General features: G+C 55.3%; 1 protein-coding gene across 1 annotated transcript in view; it reads right to left on the minus strand.

Moving 5' to 3' along the window:
• Positions 1 to 2,943: 2,943 nt before the first annotated feature.
• The window catches only part of MN1 (MN1 proto-oncogene, transcriptional regulator), a 44,556-nt gene continuing 23,108 nt past the window's right edge, over positions 2,944 to 24,391 (minus strand). Inside the window, exon 2 of the mRNA XM_032395073.1 lies at positions 2,944 to 3,141. Within this exon, the coding sequence (XP_032250964.1) occupies positions 2,960 to 3,141 (182 nt within the window). The 3' untranslated portion in view covers positions 2,944 to 2,959. The remainder of the gene's footprint in view (positions 3,142 to 24,391) is intronic.

The raw sequence follows: 24,391 nt of genomic DNA on the forward strand, positions 1-24,391 counted from the left end.
GCCTCGTCCAGACCTGCACTCCCATCCCCCCTGGGATTCTGAACAGACCTACCGGAAAAGAGGGGGTGGGAAAAAAAATAAAGCAAGCCCCACCCACAAATGTACCACAGTCACCATTAACGTCATATTTATTGTTATTTAGCTGCTCAGGAAAACATATACAGGTATATACAATATGCATGAATACAGAAGACTGCACTTTACATATTTTTTTTAAAAAAGAAAGAAAAAAATAACACTCAATTTCATGAGCTATTGTCACAGTCTTCCAACCAAGCATTTCAGAAATGAATTTCTTTTAAGAGTCAAAAAAGATTACAGGATTGCCTAACACACAGCAGAGTTAAGATTTTATATTTTACATGTGCAATAACGTTTTCGTTTTCTTTCCCAAAAAAAGTTTGCTATGCAGTACCGATTACCAGTGTTTGGAGTCTCGTGGGTTGGGTGTGTTTTTATTTTGCTTTTATTCTTTCCATTAAACCAAATTTAATGAAATAACATCCTTTTGCTTAAGGCTATTTTTAAAGCTGTTCCATTCTGGGGTCGTGGGGAGCGAGAAAGTTTAAAACTTCAGGGGTTTCCGACGTTGCTAGGACCACGAGCTGATGGCCAGGTGCTAATGAACTCAACGCAGGGAAAGTCAAAGACAGAAGTCAAGACGCTTGGCTCCCCGGCCTTAAGCAATGAAGGAGAAATCATTCCTGTTTAAAAAATAAAGTGATAAAGCTCTCAAACAGCTGTACATTGCAGAATCGGAGGGGGCGTGGAGTTTTGCTCAGACTATGGCTGATTTCTCCTGCGGCCCCTGGCAGGAGGGACATTCTCTTTCTCTTTCCTCTGGTGGCAGAACTCGGGGACTGAGTCAGTTCACACCTTCCCACTGCTGATCAGTTCACACCACCTGCTCTTCTGCCTGCCTTCTGCGGGCCCCCGGGGGGCTGGGCCCCCGGTCCGATGGCCCCAGCAAGGACCATCCAGACGCGGACCTGAGCCAAAAGGGCCCCCGCCGGAAAGAAGAGGGAGGGGAAAGAGCGAGATTTTTCTGGACTCTTACCCCTTTGCTGAAAAGTTCTTTGAAATAAACAATGTGGGTGTTGTATGGTGAACCCAAAGTCACTTGCTTAAAAAAAAACCAAAAAAGCCAGGTCTAGAAACTCTGGGTACCTGGGGACAGAGGGGAGGGGACGCCAGGCTCAAAATAGAGCATTTAGTAAGACTTGCTCTTTAACAAAAATAGAAGGAAAATGGGGGAGTTACTGATTTGGGTGAAGGGCTATCAGTCACTTCTTGTCTGACCCATCCTGGAATCTGTGTGCCCCTCACGACCCCCCCTGAGTCATATGAGCCTATTGTAGGCATGCACAGCACCCAAAGGTGCCCACCCCACCAACACTGGTCCTCTGACACCTGCCACTCTGGGTCCTCGACGGGGCTCCAGGTGCCCTGCTCGCTGCTGCCTATTCACCTGGCTGCCCCCCATCTCTGCTCAAAGAGATTATTCCTTGGTGAGGCGCATGACACATGGCTCTAGTTTTGCAAGAGGGTGAGAATAAATCAAAAGTGTGGGGGGGGTATTCTGGGGTTAAAGAAAAAGGCCCAAGCATCAAAGTCAATGATTATGTTCCTTGTTTCCTTCCCATAGCCCCCAGGAGCCTGCCAACCCCTGCAAAGAAATACACCCAGGTGCAGAGAAGGGGAGCTTGGCAGGCTGAGCCTGGGGGCTCCTTCCCTGAGCCCCTGGAAAAGTGCGTGGCAAAAGCCTCGTCCCTCCCAGGGATGGGGGGTTGCCCAGGTTGGAGGGGGAGAAATAGATGGGCAGCGGGGACAGAATGGGAGTGGTCGGGAAGATGCCCGCAGTTCCACCTCCTTCCTCCTGCAAGGCCTGGCTGGGACCAGCTGTGGGCAAAGGTCAAGGGCTGAGAACCGGATCCTCCCCCAACTTGGGCACCCAAGACCCAGCCAGCCCGGCTGCAGCAGGGTGGGAGCCAGGAGCCCCCAAAGACTGCAAGCTGGAAGGGCACCATCCCCCATGCACACCAGGGCTGTTTAGCATAGCGTGAAAATTCAGAGCCTGGGCGCTTGCACAGAGGCCCAGAAAAGGAGAGAAAACACCACTGTCGAACATTCCGACTCCTTCCCACTGAGCAGGCTGGACACGTCATCGCCTCCATTGCAGAGAGAACAGCTTCCAGCAGAAGACAGAACGGAGCTGAAGGCTGAGCGTGTGTTTGTAGGAACGAAAATATATATCTGTCTATTTTCTTAGGAAACAGACAAAACAAAATCCCAGGCGGAATACCTAAGGGGGGTATTAATTGTTTGGCTCCTGCCTGACTGATGACAGTTGGGTGTCAATATATAATATCGTGATGACAATTTGACTTTTGCCCGGCAATATTCCAGAACTACTATTCTCCAGGATTTCCATTTTAATAAGCAGTGAACAAAGCAAAAAGGAAAAAAAAAAAAAAAAAAGGCTGGGGGTGGGAGGGGGGAGAGGAACGAGAATAAAAGAGAATAAAAAAGAAAGTAACTCTTGTCTTATTACGAAATAACAATGCTTGGACATACAGCAGCATGAAAATAAAACAAGGAAAGAGGTCATCTAAAAAAACGTATGCCAAGATTACAGAAAAACGGGAATTCTCTAGCAGGAAAAAAGGCTGAAGCAAAAGTTTGCTAACTGCAGAAGGGTTAACACTGGTAACATACTGTGGCAGACGAGTTTTCTTTTTTAAAAAAATTTTTTGAGGTTTTTTTTTTTCTTCCCCTTTAAATTAACCCTTTCCGGTCCATATGCCACTAAGCAGGTACCAACCTAGAAAAAAAATCATCCACTCAGCAATAGTGGCCCTTTCAAATTAAGGGGGGGGGGGGGGGGGGGGGTTTGGGGGCACGGGGTGGGGGGGTGGGGGAGAGAGAAGGGCCTGATGGGGGAGGGGCATTTCTTGTCAATTCAAGTTAGGGCGGCCACGAATGTCCCGAATCTGTTGGAAATGTCGGAGTGCAGGGACCGCCAGGTGGGTACGGAGGCTCGGGCCTTGGCATCGCCCACGTCATCTGTGCAGTGGACGGACAGGCACTGCAAGTGGCTCCCCGGCTGGGTTGCTGAGGCCTTATTTGCAGGGAGGTCGTGGGCTGCGGAGAAAAAAAGGAAGAAATGTTAGTGGCAGGTTCAGCTCTGCGGGAGGCCCTAAGGGGGCGGGGTGAGAGAGGTAAGGAAAGAGAGGCACCGTCCACTCCCTGTTTTCATGGCCGAAGACGATGTGAGCAGATCTAGAGATGTTTGGTTCAAATGCCCCTGCTGCTACTCTGATGTGGCTGTGAGACCTCAGCCAAGGGTAAGACTCGATGTCAGATTCTCCCCACTCAGGAAATGGGAGAATTGGGCAGGGTTGGCCCATCTCTGATGGACTAGAGTTCCCAAAAGATTGACTGGACATGAAATAAGTTGGGAAGGCTTCCTGGAGGAGGGGCATCTAAATTGGGCTTTGAGGCATATGTAGGAGTTTGCCAGAAGCAGTTAAAGGTAGAGGGGAGGATTGTCTGGGTCTAGAACACAGCCCTTTCTCTTGTCATCCTCTGGACATTTGCTAGAGGCCTACTGTGTGCTGGGGACTTCCTGAAACAGTACCACACTGCTCAGACCAGTAATGATGAAAAGTCCAGACTCCCCAACCAGACCAGTGCCCTTTGTCCATCCCCAGCTGCTTTATGAAGGGACTTACAGTGATGGGGGTGAGGAGTCTATTCCTCCCCTGCACCCTCGATGAAAATCCCTTCCATTTCCTTCTCACACAGTCACACAGGCCCAGAAACACCACAGATCACAGTGATGCCTGAGTTAGACAGACTTGCAGGGAAAGAAAGTCTGACAACCACTCACACCTTCGTATGAATTACACTCAAAGAGAGGAAGAGCTGGGAGTTCTGAGGCAGGGAAGGAACAGAACAGTCATTTCGGGGGGCTGCTAGTTTACTGCTGCCAAGTGACCAATGGTTCTGTTCTCAGACCTACTATATATCCATAAGTATTCTTATCATTCAGTGAGATGAGACTGAAGCTTGACTCAGAGAGGAGAGGCAACCTGCCCAAGGTCACACAGCCAAGAAGGGGCAGAGTTGGGCTTGAACATGGGTAAATTTCTGACTCCAAAGAAGTGAGAAAAGCTGGAATTGGGGGGTGGGGGCCCAGCTCCAGCTGAGGGAGCACACCCAGATACTGAACTCCATGACTGGCCCGCCCTCATCAGCAGGGCCCTGTGCCAGGCAGGAGCTACCCCGCCCATCCCGCCCTCTGGGATTACGGGGGAGGCCTCCCCTGGGAGCTGAGCCACAGCCTGCAGAGAAAATCCTCCCAGAGGATGGGCCAGGCCATGACTAACCGGGCTCCCACCCTGGAGCCCCAGAGACACCCAGCTTAGGACCTGCATGCCAGGAGCAGCTGGGGCCGGGGCGGGGTGGGGGGTGGGGGTGGAGATTCTCTCCCTTGCTCCTTCCCTCATTCATCCAATTAATAAGACCTTACTGAGTCCCTACTATGTGCCAGGCATGGCTCTAGCCTTCAGATCCGGCCAGAAATAAGGCAGACGCCATCTTCATCCTCCTCTGGGAGCTGACAGTGAAGCCAGGAGAGAGCATCATGGTAGTCATTTGGAGTCACAGATGCCATGGGGCTTGAATCCCAATCCCAGCCCCACCACTGTGTGGCAAGGGGTCTGCCACCCTCCCTCTCTCCGAGCCTTAGTTCCTCATTGCTGAAGTGAGGGGAACGTCCTCTCCCTCAGGCCTTGTAACGGCCTGGCAGACAGAGAAATCCCCCGACAGGGCTGCTAGCATAGTCTCTGGGGAGGTCAGGAGGTGAGGGGTCCTTGCAGCCATCTAGAGGTCCCCAAGCCTCATCCCCTCCTTGGGACTGGCCAGGTGGGCACATTCCTGCCCATGAGACTGGAGTCTATGCTCCCGTTTCACAGAAGGGAAAGCTGAGGCCCTGAGCTCCAGGTTTCAAAGCTGGTTAGCAGCGGTGGTGCTACCCAGGGCCTCAGAATTCAGCCCAGGGGTACCTGAGAAGGTACCCCAGGAAGCTAGGGGCCTCAGATTCAGCCCCCACACCTCTGCTCTTGAGCCCAGTCTTGCCTGGCTCCCAGTGACGCCCTACTCCCTAATCCCCCCAGAAGGAATCCTGTTCCAAGCATTGTGAGATCTGGATTGGGGGAGGGGAGCATCTGCCACCGAGAGAGAGAGAGAGAGAGAGAGAGAGAGAGAGCGGGAGAGGGCGGGGGGGGGAGAAGAAGGGGGGGGGGGGGGGGGGGGGGGGGGGGAGGATTTCTGAAAAGGGTTCCTTACTTCACTTTACACCCATTATCTCAAGGAGCTGACTCAGCAAATGCTTGTGCCCATTTTACAGATAGGAAACCGAGGCCCCTTGCCAAAGTCTGCACAGCTAAAGAAAGACGAGACCCAGGCCCAAGCTCCTGACAGCTGGCTCCCTTGCTCTATGACCGCAGCGCCAGGAAGGCGAAGGAAAGTCGGCATTTCCCGAGTTCTGTGCGCAGACGGAGGAGGCCTGTGGTCCCTTCTGGGAGCTGCGTTTGCTGAGGGCTGTTTCCACACTGACCCAAATGGCCACATGTCTTCAAGATGCCGTATTCCCAAGTTATAGACGACTCCGAAGCATGCCGTGTGCCAACCCTACACACAGCTGCTTTTCTTACTTGGGGAGGATTTAATGAGGGTGTGCCAGCTGAACATATCCATGTGTTATCTCATTCCATCCCCCCGCAAGCCCAGCAGCTGGGTGCCCCTTCTCCCCACCTTAGAAGGGGCACCTGGGGCTCAGAGAGGGTGAGGGGCTTGCCCAACATCACAGAGCATGGGCGCAGGATTCCCCAGCCTCTGCCTGGGACAAATAAGAGAGTCTGGTATCCACAGGGAATATTTTTAAGAGAGAATATTATTCTTCAGTTCTTGACAACCCAAGCATGACCAAACTCATCCTCCCGCCAGATTCATTCCAGCCGGAGGTGGGGGGACCCAACATGCCCTAGGACCGCAGCTTCCACACACATACAACCCCCCCCCCCCCCCCCCCCCCCCCCCCCCCCCCCCCCCCCCCCCCCCCCCCCCCCGCCACTGCTGAGTGGCTACGAATAAATCAGTCCCACAGAAGCCCGCCTCAAGTCAGGGCCTGCCGCTGCTCGAGAGAAGCCCTCAGTCCCTGCTCCTCGGCGGTAGCAGGCATGCCGGCCCCCCACCCCAGGACCCAGAGATAAAACCACCCCTTGCCGAGCTCCCAGGACTGGGGGGAGACCCTGGAGTTCCTCAGTGCACCACGGACACCGATGCAGACTGTCACATTTTCCACTTGTTAGCGACCAGCCTCCCCCATCAGACTGTGGTGCCACAGCACTCCACACACAGGAGGGGCTCAGCTGGGGCCTGTGGGCTGTGGAGTGGCCCTCATCCCTATTTGACAGATGGGAAGACTGAGGCCCTGGGGGGCGCAGGGAACTGCCCAGGGGTCACCCAGGGCCAGGCCAGCAGCTTGGACCAGCCCTCTCCTTTGAATCCGGGATTCCCCGCGCACTGGGCTGAGGTGGGATCTCGAACCCCCCATCCCTGGGCAGCTGGCCCCATCTGCAACTCGGGGATGGTGATTCCTGGCAGGCCCATCTCCGAGCAGCTTGGGGGGACCATACAAGAGAAAGAGCAGATGACACTGTGCATGTGGGGGGATCAGTCCTCGAGGAAGGGGTCATCAACTCAAAACTTATCCCCCCAAATGGGCCTCACTCTGTGCAGAGAGCACAGTGGACGAGGTGAGGGCCTTCCGGTTCCTGGGACCTGATGTCACGCCCGCCCAGCAAGGAAGGGCTGTGGGGACAGTTTTTAAAGGACAGTCCCCTCCAGGCCAGAACAGACCGCCTCAGTCCCCATGTGCAAGGGCAGGGCCTGGAGCGGGGAAGGCCGGTTCTTCCTCCCCATCCTTCACGTGCACAGACAAGTCCTAGCTGATCTCTCCGGCCCTTCCCCAGCACCCCCTCCCTTCACAGCACAGCACCCGAGCCACGAGGTCATTTCTGCCACCGACTTGGTACCACGGCATGGAGGTGCCGGCTGCCTCCTGCTTTCCCCGCGGTGACCCTGAGACCCGCGTCGGATCGATCCCCAACAGGGACGGTGGGTGCCATGAAGGGAAGGAGAGGACCTCGAGCCGGGGCCAAGCACGACTAACAAGCGGGCTGCCATTTCTCCTCCTGGGCTCAACCACGATAGCGCCTACCCTTTGCGGAGCACCGGGCTTTTGCGAACATCACTTCGGCTCCCAGAACCTCAGCCCTAGAAAACGGGGAAAATAATAGGACTGGCCGTCATGGAGGCAGCGACGAGGATTAAATGAAATGATCCATGTAAAAGGCTTAGCGTGCTGCCCAGCCCAGAGCAGACTCCCGCCCGACGGCGCCGGGTGCGGCCCCGCGTGCTCGCTGACCCGCCTGCAGGCGCGGGGACCCACGGGGCCGGCCGGCATGGCCCAGCCACCCTTCTGCCAGCCACGACCGAGCGGGGTGAAGGGAGAAGGGGACAGACACGCGTCTGTTGACCTGGGGACACCTCGTGGTTCATTTTACTTTTGGAGATGCCACCCACGGAGGGGGCCGAGTGTTCTTTCTTTTTTGAAGTCAGCAAAACAGACCTTGTCACCACCTTGCTCTGCACTCAGTATCCCCAGGATTGGGTTCCAATTTGGGTGAGTCAGGAGTCATGAGCTTGGTGGGGGCAGTCGCCACCCCCTCCCCCCCAAGGCAGGGCTTGGTGGGACTGGCAAGACCACACGGCTCTGTCTTTAAACCTTCAGAAACAGGACTTCTGTCCACCTCCTGTCCACACCTCCCACCTACCCCCCACCACTGCCCACCATAGGGAAGGCCAGAGAGAGGGGGCTGTGGGGGTCAGGGTGGCCTCCAACTAGGGCCCAGATCAAGGGCTCCTTGGCTGCTCATGCAGGGTGTGACCTGGGCAAGGTGTTAACCCGTACTGCAAAATGGGAACCAAGTTCACAGACTTTAGCACATGATGCGCCCCCCAAAAAGGTGAGCTGCTCTTAGGGTTATTACGCTCACTGGGCTTCAAGAGCCCAGGGCCTTGGAGGCAGTCAGAGCTAATACTGCCGCATGCCAGTCGGGGACCCCGGCCACAGGATAGTCTCTTCCTCTCCATGGGGGCCTGCCCCACCCCCTGCCCCCCATGGTGGGGTGGAGGGGGACCAGGGTGCGATCCCAGGCAAAGCAGGCAAATTAGAATTCCGGGCGTATTTTTAACTCCAAGCTTATGTAAGGAGCAGTGTGGGCCCCAGAACACAATAGCGAATGACTCTCGCCCGACTCACCCTCTCTAGATTCCGACAAAGGGAAATGTATTTTGGTTTTTCCTTTATTTGGACCTGGCAGGGGGAGACGCTGGAGTCTGACAGCTGCCATTGAGCCTGGAAGCAGAAGCAGGCCTGGGAGCCTCAGGGTTGGGTCGGGTCCTATCAGCGCCCGGGAGGCCCGGAGGCCCGCAGACATATCCATGGCTCTCCTAGCTCCTGGTCTCCATCTCCAAGAAAGGCTGGGCCATTGCACCCAGGCTAGCTCTGGGCATTGAACATCGCTCTTCTCTCCTGCCCCACTGTCTCCACCCCGGGGCAGGCCCCACTGTCTCCTTTCTGATACCACGCTGGCCCCCAAGCCATTTCCCCCTGTGAGTCAGGTGACTTTCCTAAAGCATGAGCAGCCCCCTCTCCTGCTTAAACCTTCCATGGCTCCCCAGTGCTCCCAAGGTCAAGTTCCCAGCTTCGCATAACCCGGCCTGCTCTCCTCATGGGCCTCCAGCCTCACCTCTCTGTGAGCCAGCTACACAGTCTCTCCATAAAGCCCTGATCCTTCCCGCCTCCACACCCCTGCTCCTGCCGTGTCTTCTGCCTAGAACACCCTCCCCTCCTCACCCCTGCTGACTCCCACCATCTACCTGGCTGTCAGCCTTGTGGCAAAGCTTTTCCGACACCCCTACTCTGAGGTGGGTAACCCCTCTCCCTGCTCACAGATGACATCCCTGCCCCCAGCCAGCATAAGGGCAATGAAGCACCAGTTACGTCCGAGCCGCTACGGGGATGTGGCGGGTGGGGGGGTCCTGAGTTCAGGGCCCCTCGACAACAAGCTGCCAAGGATGAAAAACATCATGGGGAGGGGGGGCTTCAGAGTCAGACGACCAGGGACTGAGATGACTGCATCTCAGTCCCTGGCGCTCCCCCAGCAGGTTGACCTTGGGCAAATCACTGTCCCTCTCTGAGCCTCAACTTCCTTCCCCGTGAAATGGGACAAGGATAGCACCAAGGTCCTTGCCGAGTTACACCAGGTCCTAAGGCGCCTGGCGCACGGCAGGTGCTCACGCAATGGCCACCAGCTGTCACAGCAGACAAAAGTCACAGGAAAAGAGAGCTTGCCCAGCGGTAAGCAAAGTCACAAGGATTTTTAAGGTAGCACGAAGGCCCATCTCCAAGAACCCACCACTGGGGATGTGGGGGACCCAACCCCAGTGGAACTGACGCCCACCACCCAACTGGAACCCTTCTGCAGGACCCCACAACCTCAAAGCAGAACCCCTCCTCAGCTGCCTGTCCATATTGGGTCCCTGGCCCACGTCCCCTCCTCCAGGGAGGTACACAGCGTCCAGGGGACTCGCCTACTTTGGGCTCAGGGTGCGAACAGCAAATCTAAGCCAGATGGTGGGCTGCACACAGAGGGTCTGCAGAGCCACCAACGAAGCAGGAAAACGGCACGCTCAAACCCCCCCTCCACTCCTCCCCCATGCTCGGCAGCTTCGGGGGAGCCCCAGCTCCGTGTGCTCAGAAGCCTGGATTCAAATCCCACCCCGGTCTCACCAGCTCCATGACCTTGGGCAAGCTCAACTTGCCTATTCCCCCATCTGTAGGGGGGCTAACCACCCCTCCTGTGACCAACCCCCCTCAGAGGAGCCTGGCCTGGGGACCCTGAGGGTAGACACAGCCATGAGGATCCCAGCTGTCTCTCTGGTCCCTGGCACACAGTAGGCAGCTAAAAAGGATTTGTTAAATATTTTACTTATTTTGTTTAAAGATTTTATTTTTAAGTCATCTCTACGCCCAACGTGGAGCTCAAACTTACAACCCTGAGATCAAGAGTCACATGCTCCACCGACTGAGCCAGCCAGGTGCCCCAGGATTTGTTCAATATTTGAAAGAATGATTCACATTCTCATCCCAGCTCTTCACCTGCTTGCTGTGTGACCTTGGGCAAGTCCCTCTCCCTCTCTGGGCCTCTTTGGTCCTCTCTGAAATGAATGGTGGTGGGTAGATAGACAACCTCCCTGACTCTTTTCATTCCTTCAGGGAAATCAGATTTTACATTCAATGTAGGCAGGAAGCTGGGGCAGAAGCCTACGGCAAGCAAGGGACATTAAGATACCTTAGCCTAAGTAAGCCCCAGGAGCACAACCCCAGAGGGCGGGCGGCTGGCAGCCTGAGTGACACTCCATCCAGGCATTTCACTGAGGTCAAGGGACCAGCCCCTCCTCAGCCCAGCCCTCTGCCTGCATCCCCACCCTTTCTCTGCCCTCCCTCGAGGACAACTTCTAGCAGGGGTATCATTATGACAAATGAGGAGAGGAAAAAGGAAAAGTGACCCCATCCGTACTCCTGTCAGCTCCAGGGCTAATAAGAGTGAGCACTGATCTCGGGCTCCCTACAGGCCGGGCCTCGGCCTATCTCATCGGATGACCCCAACACCTGGGGAGAGAGGGTCCGACACTCCAGCCCATTTCACAGGGGGGAGAAACTGAGGCTCAGAAAGGGGACGTCACTGACCCACAGTCATGCAGCTAACCAGTGGAGGACCCGGGGTCACTCCCAAGTCTGCCTGATGCCAAAGTGTGTGGGTTCATCAAAGTTATGTGAAAAAGTAAAATGTGCCAGCCAAAGTGGTGGGTGCTCCCTCTCCCCTAGCCCCATTCTCGCTCTCTCACAACGCCCCCCCAGTTCTTTCTCAATCTCTCTCTTCTCTCCCCCTGCCCCCACACTTCCCTGTCTTTCCCCAAAATCAACACTCACTTTTTGGGGAAGGGCCCTGATAGCCCTGCTGCTCACAGATGGGATGAGAATGACCCTGTGGTGACAGAGAAGCCAAGGACAAAAATATGAGGCCCCCCCATTCAGCGCTCTCTCTCCATGGACCCTGCCTGAGAGTTTCCCCATCAGCCCCATCTGATGGGGGCAATCCAAAGCTTGCACAGGGGCTCCTGGGAGGCAGAAAGGGCCCCCCACCAATGATCGGGAGGGACCTCATGCGGCCCCCCCTCCCCGGCCCCACGAGGGTGAAGAAGGGGCCTCGCGCGAGGCCGAGTCTGGTGCGAGCCTCAGCCAGGGCCCTGGAAGCCTTCGGAAATTAATTGGAGTTGACTCGGCTGAAGGCAGCTGTCATTTAGATTGAGAACTGGCTCAGGGCTCCACTGAGGCGAAGCAGCGAGGGCATCGTGGGGACCGGGCGGCCGAGCGCTGGGGATGGGGGCGGGGCTGGATGCCAGGGACCTTCCCGGGGCCCTGAAGGAGGAGCCGGGGTGGCGGAGGAGGGCCCGAGCCCACAGGATGCACACTGCAGGCCCCTCACCCGGCCCTGAGCCTCTGATTGGGCTCCTTCCCCTGGCGCCTCGGGCCACACGGCCAGTGACCTGTGACAGATGCAGCCCCGCGCACCCCCCGGGCCACTCCTGGCTTGTGGACTGCCGAGATGTGACAGGTTGGGGGTGGGGGGGCGCAGGCCGACCCCTCAGCCTGCCCCTTCCTTCTGACAGGGCCCACAGTGGTGCAGCAAGGCACCTGCCCTGGGAGTCTAAGTGGGGATGGGGGTGGCATCATTCTTCCGGAACCATGGGAAGGGCCCAGCGGTACTGTGAGCAGAGCACTCAGCCCCCTGCCAGGCACCAAAGATGAGCCAACAAACAGTAGCTGCTATTCAGCATTGTTAGCAGGATTATTATACCTGAGATCCCCTCCACCCCTGTCTCCATTCTAGCCCATCCCCCACCCCTCTATCCCTATTTTCTCGCCTATTCGCTCACAGTTCATGCCCCCACAGCATTGGACCCAGTGCTGGGTGGCCCTGGACAGCACACCGCCCCTCTCTGAGCCCCAGCATCCTCACCTCTCTCCTGGGGGCAACCTAGCACCAGGGCAGACACCTCACTGAGCTCCCGGCACACTGCCTGGGGGCGATCAGCCGTTCAACAATTATTTTATAAAATAAGACAGACGGACAGATAGACACATGTTTCTGTTGAAGTAGAACCTCGTTGCTTTCAGCCCACTGAAGGAAAAGACCCGATTTGGCAACAACTCAGAATTTTACAAAGTAAGTTTTCAAAGTGCTGATGCTTTGGGTGGGGGTTCTTGGGGACATGTGTCCTGCTCCCCTCCCCCCGAGGGTCTACGGGAGCTTTGTGACCTTCCTACACGGGCTCGGTGGGGCTGCAGGTGGCCTGTTCACCCAGACAAGTTCCCATAGCGTTTCTGCGTCCCCGAGGAAGGGCTCTGCATGGGGGTCCATCGTGGGATAGTCGTGTGCTTTGCAGCTAGACTCTTGGGGTCAAATCCTAACCCTGTCACCACCAGGCTGCGGGACCCTCCTTCAGCTACTCTGACCCCCTGAGTCTCCATTTCCTCACCTGAAAAATGTCTTCAGTCATTCCTGCCTGGCAGAGAGGGGCAATGGGCTAGTACCCAGGGACCTGGTACCCAGGTGCCCCTCCATATCCTGTTCTCTTCTCCAAACCTGAGCCTTCCTGGGGCCAGGCTGTAAGAGGGGGCCCTCGAGGGGCGCCTAGGTGGCTCAGTCAGTTAAACAGCCGACTCTTGACTTCAGCGCAGGTCATGATCTCATCAGGGTGGTGAGATTGAGCCCCACATCCAGCTCTGAGATGGGCGTGAAGCCTGCTTAAGATTCTCTCTCCCTCTCCCTCGGCGCCTCCCACCCCCACTCTCTCTTTCCCTTTCTCTCCCTCTCTTAAAAAAAAAAAGAAGAGGGGGCCCTTAAGACAGCAATAACAGCAGGGCGATGAGCCAAAGCATCCCGACCAAACAGGTGCTCCCAGCTGTATGTTGGACGCGGGACTCAGAGAGGGGATCCCAACACAGAGCCCCCAGCCTGCCTGCCGCCCCTCCCCCACCCCCAAGTTCTCAGCCTGGCTGAGAGATATTCAGTAAACACTTAAGTGTAAAACAGAGCCGTCACTGCCACAGCACAAGGCTGCCCTGTGTCGCAGACCCAGGGGACAGGTGGGGATCCAGGGCAGAATTTGCAGAGGAGAGGACATACAAGGGGGAGCAGGGTGCTTAAGGATGACTACAAAGCTTTGCAGCGAGAGAAGCAAGAGGTGAGCTCCAAGCCTCTACCGTGACTGGGAAGAACCAGGGGCCGGCCCAGGGGCCCTGATTTGGGGCCTGGGGGAGAGCGAGGAAAAGGAGGCTGCAAAGTTGAAATGAAGTCAGTCACGGAGGCCCCTGGAGGCCCCAGGAAGTGTTTGGCTTTGTTCCTGAGAGCAGAAGGGAGCCAAGGAAGACTGCTGAGCAAGGGAGGGGCATCGGGAATCTGTCAACATGAATAAGAAGCTTGCACCTCATCCATTCCAGCCTTGGCATGGCAAACCTGACTCAGAAACACATTCCATTGGGGACAAGGTCCTTTGTGTTCCACAACTCTAAACAAGTGGGGGGATGTGATCCCACCCCCAAGAGAATGGTACTCTGAGAGAGCTCTGATCTAACTGGGCGGGCCATTCCTCCCCAGCAGCTTCTGAGTCAGATGCCTATAACCCGGGTCCCCAAGAAACCCAGCTCAGGCTGGCCATGCATCAGCCGATGGCCCTTGCAAGGGACTCCGCCTCTCTACGCCTCCACCTCCCCTCCACACAACGGATGTGAACACCGGGCCCTGTGCATTTCCATCAACAGATCCTCGCTGAGGATATAGGTGGGGAAACCAAGGCACAAAAAGACGCATCCTGCGTTATCCAACAGTGAGCAGAAGGGTTGAGGGAAACTTCCTTATCTCTCCACATCTGAGGTTCCCCATGTGTGAAATGAGACCATACACCTACTGGGCAGGGCTGCCAGGAGAATGAATATGATAATATTAACAATAACAGACAATAATTATAGCGTTAATACCTGTCATGCATTCATTCTTTTAAACTAATTCCTCACCGTAATCCCGGAGGGCAGCTTCTATTCCCTCAGCCCCATTTCACAGGTGAAGGACCTGCCAGGGTCAGCAACCTATAGCCCATAGGTCAAATCCGACCCACCGTCTGTTTTTGTCAATAAAGTTTTATTGGTACATGGTCACGCCTGTACATTTACATTTAGTCTATGGCTGTTTTATGCTACAATGGCAGAGCTGAGTAGTTGTGACAGAGACTGTAGAAGCCACAAGCCTAAAATATTTACTATCAGGCCCTTGACAGTGAAAGTTTGCTGACCCCTGAACCTAAGGCTCAGAGAGGTGATGTCACTTGTCTAAGTTCACACAAGTAGGAAGGAGCCACCAGGCACCCAGTAGGTGCCCAATACGCGTTCCCTAGGAAAATGTTTATGTGTAAACAACACTGCTGATCTGTGAAGACTTGCACAGTGACCCTTAGGGAGTCAGAAATGTCCCTCCCCTTCACTGTGTCCCTGGTCTTCCTTCTCAGGCTACAGTGGAAACCTCCCTGCCTTCCTATTTAAAAATCAATAAAACGGGGCACCTGGGTGGCTCAGTTGGTTAAGCATCTGCCTTCGGCTCAGGTCATGATCCCAGGGTCCTGGGATCGAGCCCTGCCTTGGGTTCCCTGCTCAGCGAGGAGACTGCTTCTCCCTCTCCCTCTGCTCTTCCCCCCAGCTCATTCTCTCTCTTTCAAATAAATTAATAAAATCTCTTAAAAAAATCAATAAAACATTAAAATGTTGGTTGAGGGGGTGGGAGGATAGGGGTTGTTATTTAAAAACACCGTTCCAAAATGTGTCTACAATGCAACAAAAAGAGAAAGGTGGGCTCTCCGAGGCAGAACAAGTCAGCCCCATCAGGCCAGGGCTCACTCCTGCACGGCCTCTGAGCACCCTGTCACAGTTCGGTCTCCACTTGCGGAAGGACAGAGCAATGGGCAAAGGGGATAGAGACAGGCAGGACAAGCAGGCCTAGGTGGACCCTTGGGGGGCAGAGCATCAGCCCTGGGGCAGGCCCCGGGGCCTCCTCACTGGCTGATCTCATTTATGCCCTCAGCCGTCCTAGCAGGGCCAAGGTCACACCGCGAGAAAGTGGAGAGTTGGAACTCGAACACAGGTCCGCAGGAGTCCAGAGCCTGCATGGTCTTAACCACCCGCGGCATCTGCCCCACCTCGGGAGAGAGACAGGTGGAACAGTGGAAGCTGGTCTGGGCCTAGAAGGAGCCGGTTGGTCACTCCCATCCAAACAACAGGGAACAGAGCCCCTGGATTGCCTGGTGGCTGGCCCACCCATCCTCAGCTCCCATCTTCCACGGGTTCTGGAAGGTCCAGCCTAGGCTTCTGAGGGGAGGTGTCTCTGCCACAAACAACCCCCAATTTGCTTTCCCTCCAGGTGGTGCTCTCCCTCCCCCACTGCAGGAAACCAGGACCCAGTTGTGCCAGAAGCTGGCTGTGTGCCTCCAGGGATATCACTCACCCTCTCTGGGCTGCCGTCCCCTCTGTAATTGGCAGGAGTCCCTACTGCCAGGCCTGTGACTCAGTGACCTAAAGAGGCCATCCAGGTAGGTATTGCCCACCCCAAATTATACTGTGGATTTACGGGAACTGTTGGCTAAGCTGTACCTCGAGGATGGGAGTGGGGATTTGGCTCTGCCGTCTGTGTCCCCACTGGGGCCCATGACGCCCAGAGTGAGTCTCTGGCGTTGACTTGGGAAGGCAGGGGCCACTGCACTCCTTCCATGGCAGAGGTCACACCCTCTTGTCCCTCTGGTTTTTTGAGGAAGGCAGAACTGGACCCTAGGAAGACTGGGCTGGCCAGTACTGTAAATTGGGGAAACTGAGACCAGAGAGGAGTAAGTCAGGGGCAGAACTGTAAATAAATCAGAGAATTCTTGCCTGCTTGCCTAAGCCAGCACTCAGTCCTCTCCTCATTCAGAAGGTTTGACAATGGAGTTTGCAGTATGCTGTCACCAAGTGGTGGCAACACTACTCCTGCTTGAGCTCCCCTCTTTCTGGACCACTACTGTCACTTCGCCCTTCACCTAAGTAACTTGTCCGTCTCCTCCTTCCTCAAGTAGGTCTTTCCAAGCCCCTCTGTGGACTCCAATGTGCACTGTATTATTACACCCAGTGCTAACCCCGACCTCTCCTAATTGTCCTACTCTCTACCACAGCCCCTAGGATATGAGTTCCATGAAATCGGAGCCTCAACTCTCCTATTCACTACTGTGGCCCTGGCATCTGGCACACGGTAGGCCCTCAACCAGTTTATGCTGACTCTATCGATTCCTACAAGCAGGAACAGACCCTAAAGAATCACTAAAATAAGGAAGATCAAACCACATCACCTGGACCTCCAGACAGACCTGAATAGGAACTCTTCAAGGCTTCCTGGTACCAGTGAAACAAGACTTCATTCGGAGGCTTGCCCACTGACCCCTACCCAAAATTTACTGAAAGGGACCACACCCCCTCACAGACTATTATCCAGCAATGGAGGAATGATATCCACTTACTTCCACAACCCCAATCCAGCCAACACCCTTCCTTCCAAGTTTGGGCGCTAGAATTCTCCCAATTTATTTTAGACCCTGCTGGTGTGTGAGGAAGCCACAAAATGCAGGTGCCGTTTTCATGGAAAGAAAAACTTGGGGGAGGCGGGGACCAGCTGACAAATGCCAGAAATTTCCTCCCACCTGAGAATGACTATGCAGGAAGGCCCCTTTCCCAACCAACACCCCCATCCAGCCCACCCCTCCTGCCTACCGGCCCTGAGCCCCCGAACCCACTCAGACAACCCGGGAGGTGAGTTTTAAGTTGACACCAAGCATGGGAGTCAGTTAAATAACCCTCCAACACTCTCACACCATCTGTTTTTCCTTCTTCAGGGAAGGGGACCACATCCCAGACACTGTTCTAAAAGGTCCATGTATATCATTGCATCAGGACCTCCCAGCAACCTACACTGGGAGGGGCTGTTACTCCTTTTTAAAGGAGGCAGAAACAGGCTCAGAGCAGTGGGGTGACTCATGCAACACCACACAGCTGGGAAGCAATCGAGGCAGGATGAGGTCAAGTCTGTTTCCAAAGGCTCTTCTACTTTAGCTGCATGCCAGAAACAGAGAGAAGAAGAGGGAGAGAGGAGGAGAGAAGGAAAGAAAGAAAAAAAAAGATTCCCCTCTCTCCTAAAGGGCTGGCACCCTGCCTTCCCTCCCGGTGCACTCACTCTGCGTCTGGAAGCACCTGCCAGTTTCTCGGGGAAGCTAGCATACATGCCATCTGATGGGGGCAGCTGATCTAGGCCAGGCCTCACCCCCTTGCAGGGTCTGAGCCCTGGGGAATCAGGCCCCCCAGGAGGGGAGCGGGACAAGTAAAGGGAAAAGCCTTTACTCTCAGGTACGCGCAGCTCACCCACCTAAGCAAAACTCTTGCAGGGGTGGTTTCCGGCTGCCTGGGGGCAGGGCTCTACTGAGTGTCTGTTGCTAAGCAACAGGCTTGCACCTGATGACCTACCCAGAGTTCACGACCGGCCTGGGGTATAACAAGTCCGTGATCTTGGAGGCCCCGATAACGCAGCTCGGGAGCTCTGTGAGGCTAGAACTGGGCTGTCCAGCATGGCAGCCCCCAGTCACACGTGGCTTTTTAAATTTAAAAATCAATTCTTCATTCACAACTAACCGCATTACAAGGGTTCAACAACCATCCGCGGCCGGTAGTCATTATATACTGGACAGTGCAGACCTAGGACATCTCCATCATCATAGAAAGTTCTATCGGACAGCACCAGTCTAGAATTATAATCCAGGAAGTACCCATCTGTGTCAGCAGCTGCCAAGTCAACTGCTTTGCTTACAAAAGGCAAACGCCATCAGTTTTCAGATGGAAGGCTCCAGAGATGGAGGTAAACTGGGGGCTGGGAAGGAGCCACGGGGGTCATCTTCTCCAGGATTATCAACCACCAGGGACTCCCACCAAAACGCATTTCCTCATGAGCCCACAGCAGAGCACTGCTCAATGACCGCCCACAGCACCGGCTCCCACGAAGCCCAGACTCGGCCTCAGAGTCTTTCTCAACACAATGTTCAAGGCCGCCAGAACGAAATCAATCCGGATTCGCAGCTGACACTGAAGCTCTGCAATCACAGAGATAAAGAAACTGAGGCCCAGGGCAATAAAGCGGCTTGCCCAAGGTCAGGTGGCAGATCCAGGCCAGGCCAGGAGGAAAGCTCCCATCTTCTTCCTCCTACTCTCCCCAGAGCATCTTCCCCACTAAAGCTCTGGAGAGCAGAAGTTCACCATCCTCAAAAAGTGCCTGGAAATGCAGTGCCCGCAGACAACGAATGGCCTTGCTCTATCCTAATAGCAACACGACTAACAGGGAGGCCTCTGTCTTGATCCCCTGCTACGTGGCCGGCCCCATGGGTCCCTTTACCCCAGCCCCTCCTTTATTGTCATGACAACCTGCGATGTAGGATTATCTCCACTTTCCAGATGATGGGTACGGGGAGACGGAGAGACCCAAGGGGGCCCGCCCAAGGTCACCCATTCACTAGGGGGTGAGCACAATCTGATCCCGACAACTGGCATCTGGAGCCCTCCCAGGCGGGCCCTGGGCCAGGCGGAGAACCAGGTGTGTGCTTAGGTCCCACCTCTGCCTTCTCCCTGCTGTGTGACCTTGGACAAGGCACTTTCCCTCTCTGGGCTTAGTCCCCTGCAACAGGGGTAATAGGTCCTCCTCCGGTCAAAGAACTCAAAAAAATGCACAGACACTGTGTGAACAGTAAAAAGGGAGACTCTTAAATCTACCATAAAAGGTATTTCGAGCCCAGGAAATAGTAAGAGTAACTGGTTCCATGTACTGGGCGATTCCTCTGTGCTACACACCATAGCTGCTTCCGCACGACAAGAGCAAAGGTTAGGAAGAAATGACGCAGACCGAATGGCCAGCGCAGCCCAAAATATTTAGCAGCATCTGATCCTTTACAGAAAAGGTCTGCTGACCCCTCCACACTCAATCACTTGCAAAAATGCCCCCATTTTACAAATGAGAAAAATCGAGGCTCGGGGAAGGGAAGTGATTTGTCCCAAGTGCCACCGCCAGGCAGAAGCTACGAACGTCTAGATTCCATTTCCGGAGGTCGACTGCAGGGATCTTCCGGAAAGGCTGAGGGACAAGACGCGCGTCAGGCCAACCTGCCTACTCGCTGAGGCTCCTCCCGGCCATGGGGCATCTGCGGCATCCACGGGCAGCTCCCACCTAGCCGCCAACAGGCCCAGCGCCTGGCCCAGTGGGCACCAACTCAGCCTGTTTTTATCCCACTGCTTCAGTAGCGAAATTGCCCAAGACTAATTGCAAGTAGTATTTAATTTTATCAAGGACAATTACATGAAATTAATTCAGCTTCTACCTGGAAGCACTTTGTTACCATTTGCTTTCCCAGGTTGCTGGGGTGAAAAAGGAGGCAGGCAAGCAGGCAGGCAGGCAGGAGAAGGGAGAGGGCCCTGAGATATGCCCCGAACAGGAAACGGGCAAAGTAATAATCAGGTGATGACGACGTAAGTGAGCACCAACTGTATGTGCATGGGAAATCCTCCATGGGCATGACGGTCCTGCAACCTCAGGATAGCCCAGCAGGTGGGCATGTCAGACCACGCCCCCCACCCCCGCCAGTTCACAGAAGAGGCCACTGGGTCCCAAAGGATCATGGGCAGGCATCTGTGCACCATCCAGGAGAAAGCCGGGCCCTGGATGGACTCCTGCTTGGCCACTTCCTAGCGGCATGATCTTGGACAAGCCAGCTCACCTCTCGGGCCTCAGTGTCCTCATCTGTCAAACGGGAATAAGGAGACTAAACTGGCACAGTGGTTTTGGGGAGTCCATAAGATAACACAGACAACACGCTGAGCACTGTGTTTGGCATTCAGCAAGTGCTCAATGGGTACAACCGTGACGATCGATCGTCAGCACCAAGCGGTGCAGCTTTGCAGGCTGGGACCTCCTGCCTCCACTGGACCCAGTTTGAGCCGGGGCGGGGGAGGATCAGAAGAAGAATCTGGGGAAGGCCTGGCTTTCTCAGCCTCCCCAAGGAGGCCCCACACACAGAACCTCCGAGCCAAGAAGTACAAACGAGGCCCCAAACAGGCCGAGAAACCCAGGCTGCCCCTCCCCATGCTCCAGCTCCCCACCCGGCCCTCCAGGAGCCCCATTTGGGGGCTCAGGCTCCCCTGGGGCACCAAGAAGAAAAGGGGGCCCCTCTCCCACAGCTGCTGTGGTTGCCAGCCTCCCAGAGGTCTTGGGGGGGGGGGTCTGGAGCCGCTCTGAAAGGCCGCGGGCGCCGGGGGTTCATTCAGCTGTTTTCGGGTGGCTCCAATGAGTTCATTTTACCCCAGCAGAATATTAAACAGCTCCTGGGGAAGCAGATGCTGGGCTTCGGTTTCAGAGGGAGGGAGGAAGGGAGGCCACAGGCCGGCAAGGGGAGAATTCAAGTTCCGCTTCAGGCAGCTCCGAAGACCTTTCTAGGCTCAGCTCAGCCTGAGCCGTTGTCACGGTGACCGGTGACCAGTGACCAAATGCATGGCATCTGTGGGAGCCCAGGCTGGCACCCTGAATACCTCTACCTCGCTTCACTTAGTCCTCACGTCCACCCTATGAGGCGGGAACTCTGCCGTGCCCATTTTATAGATGAGAAAGCTGAGGCACACAGTAGCAACAGGACTCACTGAAGGCCACACAGCAAAAGGACTCCTTTTCTCTCTCCCTCCCCCCACGGCACCCTCTGGGAGGCAGATGCCGAGCAAAGGTCCTGGGGCAGACCTGGAGCTTCCAAGTGCTGTGCTTGATTTCCCTCTGTGCTCAGATTTCCCTCCACTCGGCAGAGAAACGATCCCACTTTCTGTCATTCTAATAATAATCTCTGATGTCTGAACAGCTTCCTTGGAGGCTACAGAACACATCTGGGCATAGCGCTTCCTCTAAGCCTCACCACGATTTACACATTCCAGACAGGGAAACTGAGGCCTGGCCAGCAGAGTGGATCCCAGAGCCACCAACCAGTTAAGGGCAGCCGTGAAGCAAATCCTCCTCTACTCCCACTGCAGATTCAAGGTCTAGACTCATGCCACCGCTGACAGAGGACGCTGGCATTCCCTCCCAGCTCCAGAGCACAGAGAGGTGAGGTGACTTGCCCAGGGCCACACAGCCCAGGTTCTAAGGTCAGCCCCGGGCACAGTCCCCCTGGCTCCCAGCTCTCACTGGCTCCCACTGGGAGCCCTCACACTCCTGGCTATCCACACAGGTACCATCATAACATGGGGTGCTGTTCTTTGGGACCCTGTGGCCACCTACATTTCCCCCGCCATGATTAGGAATAAATAACAACATGGTAATTATACTGAAGCTTGCCAGGTGTGAGCCATCTGATCACAAGGCCTTACGTGCTCGAACGAAGGCAGTTCCCACAGAACCCCCTGACGTGGACACTGCTGTCATCCCCTCTTCACAAATGAGGAAACTGAGGCATAAAATTTGTGACCATTACCATATGGGCCCCACGTGCTGGGGGCAGCTCTGCCAGGTGCTGACCTAAGCCACTGACAAACTACACCCCGTATCACCTTGACAACACCCCAACCACCCGCGCATTGAGCCCCAGTTTGTAGACCATGCATCCCCCCCCATCGCCCCTGGAAAACCCCACAGGTGATGGAGACCTTTGGTCTCAAGGCGTGAGCTCTGTACTATCTCTCCCGTTTCCGTGGACTGGTAGTGTCCCCATGCCGAGGGGCAGCTTGGCCCAGTGGGCAGAAAGATGGGGGTGCGGACTGGGCTTTAGCTCCTGCTAGCCACACCCACCTCCGCACCTCACTCACGTCATCTGTAAAATGGGTCCACAGAAGTAGCTGCTTCACAGGGCTGTAAGGATGCCATGGGTGGCTCAGGGAAGGCGCTGACTCATGCTGGGCTCTCAAGGAGTCCAAATGCCGTCCTCGAGACAGGCCTGTCCTCCCCTACTGGACCCCGGGGAACTCTGGAATCAAGGGTTCAGGATACAGACCCCAGCCCCATCCCTGCCTGTTACCAACTGGGAGACTCAGCACATCACCACGCCCCCACCCCCGGGCCTCGGTTTCCCCATCTGTAAAGGGGGGCATCTCCTGGGATGCTGACAGGGTTAAAGCAGTGAATGTGGCCAAGCCTGCCCACCAGCCCCATCCAAATGGATGGCAAATGGAGCCCGGTCCCCAGCACACAGCACAGGTGCTCAGTACCATAAATCCAACCTGACATTCTCCTAAGGGCTGCTGCTGGGATGGTCCCTGGCCCACCCCTCGCCCCCTCCACCAGCCCCGCCCCCACGCCTAAAACCCTAGAACATGGAGTCCCGGTGACACAGTCCCCTGACGCTAGTGAAGAAAGTCTGGAAGCACCCAAGCCCCCCAGGCCGGGGCTGGGCTCCAAAGGGTTAAGCTCAGCTCTGATTTCTCCCAAATGGCAAAGACAGAAGCTGAGACTGCCCGGCCCTGCTCCCTGCTGCCTGAAGCCTGACCCCTGACATTTCCACTCCCAGCCGCACTTGCATTTAAAAAAGGGAAGGAAGAAAATTTAACCATCCACACAGACAAACAGGTTGGGGAGAAGTGGGGGGGAAGGGAGTGGCAAGGAAAGAGGGGGGCTGCAGATTTCCTTTTGTAGAGTCCACTTCACCCCCTCTCAAAAAAAAAAAATTTTTTTTTTTAAAGAAAGACCTAGAAGGGAGGCAGAAGGGGGGAACAGGAGAATAAAAAGGTGGCAGACAAATTCTCCGGAATCACCGGGCACCACTAAATTTTCTGATTAATTAACCCTGAAAGGGGCCTCTCTCCCAGCCCTTCCTGGGGGAGGTTCTGGCTGGCAGAGCCCCGGATCGAGCAGGCAGCCTCTTTGGGGGGGATTCACTCAGAGGTCCCGGCGGGGGGGGGGGGGTGCGCAATCCCCTCTTGAGACCTCGCTGTAGTTAAAGCCGAAGATGATAAGGAATTTATCAAACGAGATTTACACAGGGAAACCCTAATTAAGAGGTTAGTCTCCAGTTTAATTGCCTTCAAACCTAGGCAGGCAGGCCCAGACAGATGGATTTTCAGTCTGACCTCATTAAAAAATAATCATAACCAAATAGAATACAGAGCAGAATCCGAGGTCCACAACGTGGCTAACAAGTGGGGGGAGCGGTGGCGGGGGGCAGTGTGAAGGGCCAGGGCCTGGCCTGACCCACAATCCCCTCACCCGCGTCCCCCCCACCCCCCGGGGGCTGGCCTCAGACCCCTGAGCCAGCCGGCCCTTCCCTCACCCTCTCTCTCCTCTCTCGAAATCTGGGCGATTCTGGACTCCTTGCTCCTTGAGGCCTTTTCTCTCCTCCGGCTTCTGCTCCCCTTGAAGCTGGCATTCTGGAATATAAATTGGAAGCATGCGTGCCCCCCCCCCCACCCCAGGCGGACGCCACATACCAGACAAAACGACTGCAGGCCTGGTCATCTGGGGTTAAGAATGGTTTTTGTTTTTGGCAGGGAATGTGGAGGAGCCCAAAGGAACTGGCCGGAACATTGTTCCAGGAATGAAAGGGAGAAGGGGGGGAGAGGGGAGGTGGGGGAGACAGAGCGAACACCTGGGGAACAACAGCTGGGGTTATTTTTCTGTCCCCCAGGGACTGGCATGCAAAGAGTCTTTAAAACGCAAGGGGGACATGGACGGACCCCACTCTGGGCAGAGAGGATTGACCTTCCTGCCCACCCTCTTCTCTGCCCCACTTCCGTTGGCTGAAACCATAAATGAATGTTCGAGGCAGACATCTCCAGCAAACGGGCTCGCTCACCGCCCCACGGATTTGGGGAGAAACACGAGCAACAAGAAAAGTCCCGCGGGGTATGCATCTGTGCTGTCCCCAGTCGGTGGCCCAGGCCGATGACAAAGTAACAGGTAACAGAAACTGGGGCCTCCTGCCAGCCAGGCATTGTGCTTAACAGCCCGCGGAGAGCCCGTCACTGTTCTAAATACTCTACGTTCTTTCTTAGCACCCTTGCCATGATTTTTAGAGAAGTTTCCTAACATTAGCAAGGGACTGATTTTCTAAACCCTACGCTGAT

Source organism: Phoca vitulina, unplaced genomic scaffold (assembly GCF_004348235.1).
Source record: "Phoca vitulina isolate PV1807 unplaced genomic scaffold, GSC_HSeal_1.0 scaffold82, whole genome shotgun sequence".
In the NCBI taxonomy this organism is placed as follows: domain Eukaryota; kingdom Metazoa; phylum Chordata; class Mammalia; order Carnivora; family Phocidae; genus Phoca; species Phoca vitulina.